Source organism: Mastomys coucha, unplaced genomic scaffold (genome assembly GCF_008632895.1).
Source record: "Mastomys coucha isolate ucsf_1 unplaced genomic scaffold, UCSF_Mcou_1 pScaffold22, whole genome shotgun sequence".
NCBI lineage: Eukaryota > Metazoa > Chordata > Mammalia > Rodentia > Muridae > Mastomys > Mastomys coucha.
In genome coordinates this window covers 166260317-166267111 of record NW_022196905.1, presented here as the reverse complement: position 1 = coordinate 166267111, position 6795 = coordinate 166260317, and the positions used below count along the sequence as shown (strand labels likewise).

General features: G+C 43.1%; 1 protein-coding gene across 5 annotated transcripts in view; it reads left to right on the top strand.

Annotated features, from left to right (window-relative positions):
- The window catches only part of LOC116069040 (disintegrin and metalloproteinase domain-containing protein 32-like), a 127026-nt gene extending 120499 nt beyond the window's left edge, over nucleotides 1-6527 (top strand). For 3 of the 5 annotated variants that reach the window (XM_031339330.1, XM_031339326.1, XM_031339328.1), the window contains 2 exons: nucleotides 4841-4879; nucleotides 6400-6439. In XM_031339330.1, coding sequence (XP_031195190.1) covers nucleotides 4841-4852 — 12 coding nt within the window. In that variant the 3' untranslated portion in view covers nucleotides 4853-4879; nucleotides 6400-6439. Of the gene's footprint in view, nucleotides 1-4840; nucleotides 4880-6399 lie in introns of all 5 variants that reach the window. The other 2 variants (XM_031339329.1, XM_031339327.1) reach the window with 1 other exon arrangement.
- The last annotated feature ends 268 nt before the right edge of the window (nucleotides 6528-6795 follow it).

Below are 6795 nucleotides of genomic sequence, written 5' to 3'. Positions count from 1 at the left end.
TATCCTTAGGTTTGGTCTTCTCATTGCATCCTGGATTTCCTGGATGATTTGGGTTAGGAGCTTTTTGCGTTTTGCATTTTCTTTGACTGTTGTGTCAATGTTTTCTATGAAGACATTGTGTCAATGTCTTCTGCCCTTGAGATTCTCTCTTCTATCTCTTTTATTCTGTTGGTGATATTTGCATCTATGTCTCCTGATTTGTTTCCTAGGTTTTATATGGCCAGGGTTGTCTCTCTTTCTGTTTTCTTTATTGTTTCTATTTCCATTTGTAGATTCTGGATGGTTTTGCTCATTTCCTTCACCTGTTTGATTGTGTTTTCCTGTAGTTCTTTAAGGGATTTTTGTGTTTTTTCTTGAAGGGCTTCTAGCTGTTTACCTGTGTTCTCTTGTATTTCTTTGAGGGTGCTATTTATGTCTTTCTTAAAGTCCTGTATCATCACCATGAGAAGTGATTTTATATCTGAATTTTGCTTTTCCGGTGTTATGGTGTGTCCAGGACTTGCTATGGTAGGAGAATTGGGTTCTAATGATGCCAAGTGACCTTGGTTTGTGTTGTTTATTTTCTTACGCTTGCTCCTCACCATCAGGTTATCTCTAGTGCTACCTGCCCTTGCTAAATCTGACTGGAGCCTGTCCTTCCTGTGATCTTGATTCTGTCAGAACTCCACAGAGTCAAGCTGTGTCTGTGATCCTGTGATTTTAGGATCCTGTGATCCTGGGCTTGTTAGATCACCTGGGAGTGGGGCTTTCTCTATGTGTTGTGGGACTGGCTTCGGAGCTTGCGCCCAAGGTCTGCTCAGGACATCAACCCAGACAGACCAGAAGGAACTCGAGTCACTGGGCTGGCGGAGTTCCTGTGTGCCTGGTCCCACTGGTCCCAGTTACTCTCAGTGTTGGGACAGATGTTGGTTCCTCCTCACCTCTGATCCTGGGTGTGTCAGAGCACCTAGGAGTGGAGCTTCCTCTGGGTGTTGTGGGACTGGCTGTGGAGCTTGCACCCAAGGTCTGCTCTGGACATCAGCCCAGACAGAACAGAAGGAGCTCTGAATCAGTCATTCTTGAGTCCAGTTTTATTTTTATAATTTTTTTCAAAGGTTTGCTTTTTTTTTTTTTTTGAGAACTTCATATATGAGCACGGTATCTGACCCTTCCTCCTACCTCAACTCCTTCATCCCCATTCAAAATTTCATAATCTTGTCTTTAATTATCATGTGTATGTGTGTACATGTGCATACATGTATATGTAACCTACTGAGCCCATCTAGTGTTTTTTGAATGCGAGGAGGACTGGACACCACACATGGGAGCTCTGTCCCAGAGGACATGGACTCTTCCCCTCTTAGCCATTGACACATGGAACACTACACCACAGGAACTATGCAGAACTTCCCCTGCATATTTTGGTCCATCGTGCCAGGTTTTTTTTTTTTTTTTTTCAATGCAACCGTTTTGTTGAGGTTTTATGGGTGCATTTTTCTCTGTCACGTCTAGGGGATGATACCAGCTAAAGAGCCTCTGACCTTCTTTCAGCCCCTTCTTGTGCAATTTTCCCTGAGCCTTGGGTCTAGGGGTTGTATTGCAGCTACTTTATTTGGATTTGGGTTCCCCACAGTGATGACTTCTCTGATTTTTGACCAGTTGTGGATCTCTGTAAAAGTCTCCATCTGCTGCAAAAGGAAGCATGTTAGGAGGTACTGAGAGCTACAGTTATCTATGAGTGTAGGATAGGTATTTAGAGAACAGGAATTATATCGGTTTGGGAACCTGGGATTCTTCAGTCCTTTTCTCAGGTCTCTCTGACTTTTCTAGCCACGGTGGTTTGCAGCGCCAGGCATGATCATTCCTCCTAGTTGAACAGATCTTACATTTAATTAGATAGCCACTGGCTAAGCCCCTCCCACAAGGGCGCTACCATTGCACCGCGGGTGAGTATCCTGCTGATTTAGTCAGTGTTCCATCTCCTGGGAGCTTCTTTCCATGGCGTCTTCCAATACTATGAGAGAGCTGCTCCTTGCAGAGGAGGCTGCCATGCCATTTGTGGCTCAATTCTTCCAAGTCTTTTGTCTAAATTATGTGGCATCTTCACCAATAGTGACTTACCTTCCAACTGTGGGGAGCAACAAAGCGCAATGGCAACAACCTCTAGTATTCTGGGGTCTTTTATTATACTTTCCTGAATGACAACTTGAGAGTTTTCGGGTGCCTGGTATTCTGGGGGCTTTGTTAGGTAGTCTATGGACCGTGGGGATCCTTAATTACCCCATTGTGATACCTTTCATTTAAAATATAAATCCATCCATACCTATTGTGCGGGCTGATACCAGGTTGTGCCACTCCTGGGCTGGTGGTCCCAGGTACTATGAGAAAGCAGGTTGAACAAGCCATGGTAAGTAAGCCAGTGAGCAGCCCTCTCAATGGCCTCTGCAGCAGCTCCTGCCTCCAGGTTCCTGCCCTGTTTCAGTTCCTTTGAGGATAAACAGTGATGTGGAAGTGTAAGCCAAATAAACCCTCTCCTCCCCAGGTTGCTTTTCATTCACAACAATAGGAACCCTCACTAAGACACGCGTAAATATTATGTGTAATTGTATCCAAGTTAAAGAGTTCCCCTACTCCCCATTTTTCCCATTTATCCCATTTATAAACCCTGTATTGTGCTATCATCTCCTCTCGAGCTCCTTCACCTAGAATTCACCAGGAATTTTCCTTTAGTCTACTAGACTTCCCTGAGGTAGATGTAAAATTATTATTCAACATGTGGCAATTCACATACGAAGCCAATAGATAATTTAGAGCAGCAGTTCTTCGACCCTGGGTTGTGACCAGTTTGGGGTTGCATATCAGATATCCTACATATTGGATATTTACATTATGAGTCATAACAGTAGGAGAAGTACAATACTGAAGTAGCAACAAAATAACGGTGTGACTGGGGTCAGCACAGCATGAGGAGCTACACTGAAGGGTCATAGCATCAGGAAGCCTGAGAACCACCGGCCTGGAATTGGAAGGGTACAGCTTAGCTACCCACAGTCAAATTTCTATTCTGTGGTTAGGCGTGGTAAGAAATGAAGGTCTCTGCCTTCACTTACCACACTCCCATGCCATGCGGGTCACCATACTCCCGCGCCATGCGGGTCACCGCACTCCCTCACCATGCAGAGCTGTAGACTTGCTGAATGTGTTACATTTAAGTGTGTGTTAGTGAGCAAGTGTCTAGGGTAGCTTGGCTATAGAATGCGTGGTCTGTCCTGCATCCTCTAAGTGTATTAATTTACTGATACTTTCAGATACCATTTTTATTTAGATCCACATCAGAGTATATTAAACCACAAACCATCAAGTAAACATTTAGGAAGTATTTTCTATAAGAAATTGTGTTATAAACTAAGGATGAAAAAACATTAGTTTACAAATAATTTTTCAGTATGCTTTTGTGTAGCACACAGTTGATAAAATACTACATCAAAACAAACATTAATATTTGTCAATCTAGGGATGAATAGTAGTTAACTGGCCTCTGGTTGGCTGAGCCTTATTTGATTGATTGTCTGCTCTTGTGATATGTAGGCACAAAAGTAGTGAAATGTCACAAGAGAGAAGACACATATCACTAGTTGGAAAAACTAACTCACAATTTGAACATTTGTGAAGTCTTTATGCTGGGACATACACAGGCAAATGCCACTATTCAGCTTGGATTGCAGTTATCTGAAATATGAATAACTGAGTGGACTAAAGAGTTTAATTAAGCATGCCATAGCATTTCTTTTTAATGGGCATACATGACCCAGGATATACAAACACCCACTGGTTTAAGAAGAAAACAAGTAGCCATCAATGGGGTCTTTCTAGGTCAGAATAGTAGGGGATGTGGAGTAGACGGAGCAGAAGCTGGGATAGAAACGGTCAGACAGTGCCACCAAATCACAAGCCTCTGTGTGTGTGTGTGTGTGTGTGTGTGTGTGTGTGTGTGCTGTGCTGTGCTCTCTGGGGCTCTCAGGTCATGTGTCTGTGTGTGTGTATGTGCTGTGCTGTGTGTGTCTATGTGTTTGTGCTGTGCTCTCTGAGGTTCTCAGGTCATGTGTGTGTGTGTGTGTGTGTGTGTCTGCTCACTGGGCCTCTCAGGTCATATGTGTGTGTCTGTGTGCTGTCCTCTTTGGGGCTCTCAGGTCATGTGTGTGTCTGTGTATGTGTGTGTGTATGTATGTATGTATGTGTATTTGTGTGTGTGTGTGTGTGTGTGTGTGCTGTGTGTGTGTGTCTGCTCATTGGGCCTCTCAGGTCATATGTGTGTGTCTGTGTGTGTGTCTATGTGTTTGTGCTGTGCTGTGCTCTCTGAGGTTCTCAGGTCATGTGTGTGTGTGTGTGTGTGTGTATGTGTGTGTGTGTGTGTGCTGTGTGTGTGTGTATGTGTGTCTGCTCACTGGGCCTCTCAGGTCATATGTGTGTGTCTGTGTGCTGTCCTCTTTGGGGCTCTCAGGTTATGTGTGTGTCTGTGTATGTGTGTGTGTATGTATGTATGTATGTGTATTTGTGTGTGTGTGTGTGAGTGTGTGTGTGTGTGTGTGTGCTCGCTGGGGCTCTCAGGTCATGCTTGCTCCTTTCTCCTTACCATTTCACTTGGCAGATTAGAGAGATGGAGTCTGGTGGCTGTAAAAAATGGAAAAGAGACTCATGATGCTAACCTTTGGTATAATGATATAAAAATAGAAATTTGCCAGTTTCTCCTTTTTACAACTTTGAAGGGAAAGAGGAAGAGAGAACAGTAAGAACCGAATGTAATATGATTTGCACAGATTGTACCTGGTGAACCTAAAAGGGTGATTTCTTATTTATTTAGATCAAAATCTGAGGCAAGCAGTACAACACCTACGAGCAGGTGAGTGTGTTAGGAAAGCTTCTTAAAATAAACACACTTATGTCATTAATAATATTTGGTTGGTTAATTCCTGAGCATTGATTCCCCAATGAGCGGCTAAAATATTAGACTAATAAATGAACTACTTACATTTACCAACGTTGATATTGCTAATGAATATGCAGACCTAAGGTTGCTTTTGCTAATGAGTATTCAAATAATTTACTATATTTTTATTCAGCTTAGAGATATTCTAAGTGTTCTGGGACTTGTTCTTATCATGAGAATGGAGCTGAGGAATTGAGCCTGGTAATATCTAAGGAAACATAAATTGGTTTATAAAGCAAAATCATGATAGATCATTTAGTTTGTAAGACACAGGATGCAGAGCATTTATGGCTCATGAGGTTTTAAGGGTCAAAACATTCACTTAGGATACAAGGGTGATTGTATGTGCCTGCAACCCAGCGGTTCTCAGCCTCCTGATGCTGTGACCCTTTAGTATAGCTCCTCATGTTGTGGTGACCCCCAGCCATAAAATTATTCTCATTGCTACTTCATAAGTGTAATTTTGAATTCATAAGTGTAATTTTGCTGCTCTTATAATTCATAATTTAAATATCTGATATGCAAGTTATCTGATATTTGACATTTAGGAGAAGGTTGTTTGGCTCCTGAAGGGGTCAAGACCCACAGGTTGAGAACCACTGCTAAACCCTGCATTTGGGGAGAGGAGGTGGAGAAGATCAGGAGTTAGAGGCCAGTTTGGTCTAAGTCTCTCTCTCTCTGTCTCTCTCTCTCTCTCTCTCTCTCTCTCCCTCTCAAAAGTTAGCTGCATGGTCCCACCCTTCTTTTAAGCATACGGTTATCCCATACCAAGTGGTCTTCAAATCATGTGCATTCAAGCAACCCTGAATGGACTTAGCAGGTTGTGTTTATATACTTTACTCACATACACATAACAACAACAGTAATTCAAGAAGAGGAGGCCTGGGATTTGAGAGGGAGCAAGGGGGCTTGGCATGGTTGGAGTTGGAGAAAGGAAAGAGAATGGAGAGAAATGTGTCACATGTCTGCAGTCTCAACACTTGGGAGGTAGAAGTCGGGGTTCAGAGACTCACCGTCATCCTCAGCTACTTAATGAGTTCAAGGGCATTCTGGACTACCTGAGAACTAACTTCCACAGAATAAACAAAGGTTGACAGCACAAAAGACAGAAAGGTATAGAAAAATAAAATATTTAAAACTTAAAAGTAGATACATTAACATACTATAAATATCTCATATCTGAAAAACGTGAAATGTGTAAATACTTTTTCCTTATAAGCATTTTGAATTCAAAATAAAAAATTCCAGAGAATGAGTATGACTCAGTTTCTTGTGGCCAAAACAATGAAATGAGCATACAAAATCCAAAGCTTTGCTTCAGAAGCATAGTCCGCAGGCACACAGCCTGCTCGCTCTTAGCAGCCCCTTTTGTTCTTTGACTGGGACTATGTTTGGAGGGGCTGCCCTGAACTGTGTTCTGCTCTCTCCTGCAGTTAATTGCTACTACCCCTTCAGGAGGAGGAGGAAGATGATGACATCCAGGGGCTCACTGAGAAATGAAGAGTCCACATTCTTCCCTTGGTCACAGCTAATGGAGCTAATAAACCGAAAGTGGACCAATTTTCAGGCTTGCTGATCTGCTTTGTGTGTGTGTGTGTGTGTGTGCGTGTGTGTGTGTGTGTGTGTGTGTGTGTGTGTGTGTGCCACTTCCTCTACCTTGGCATTCAGCCCATGGGCCATTGTAGTTGGTTGGGGTGCCCTGGGGGGTGGGGGTAGGTGGTGGAGGTGTGTGCAGGAAAGTCAGGGGTGTCAACTGTGGGTCTTCTTCAGTGACTCTCTGAGCTCTTGTGACTCTCAGCATCCCTACATACACACACACACACACACAC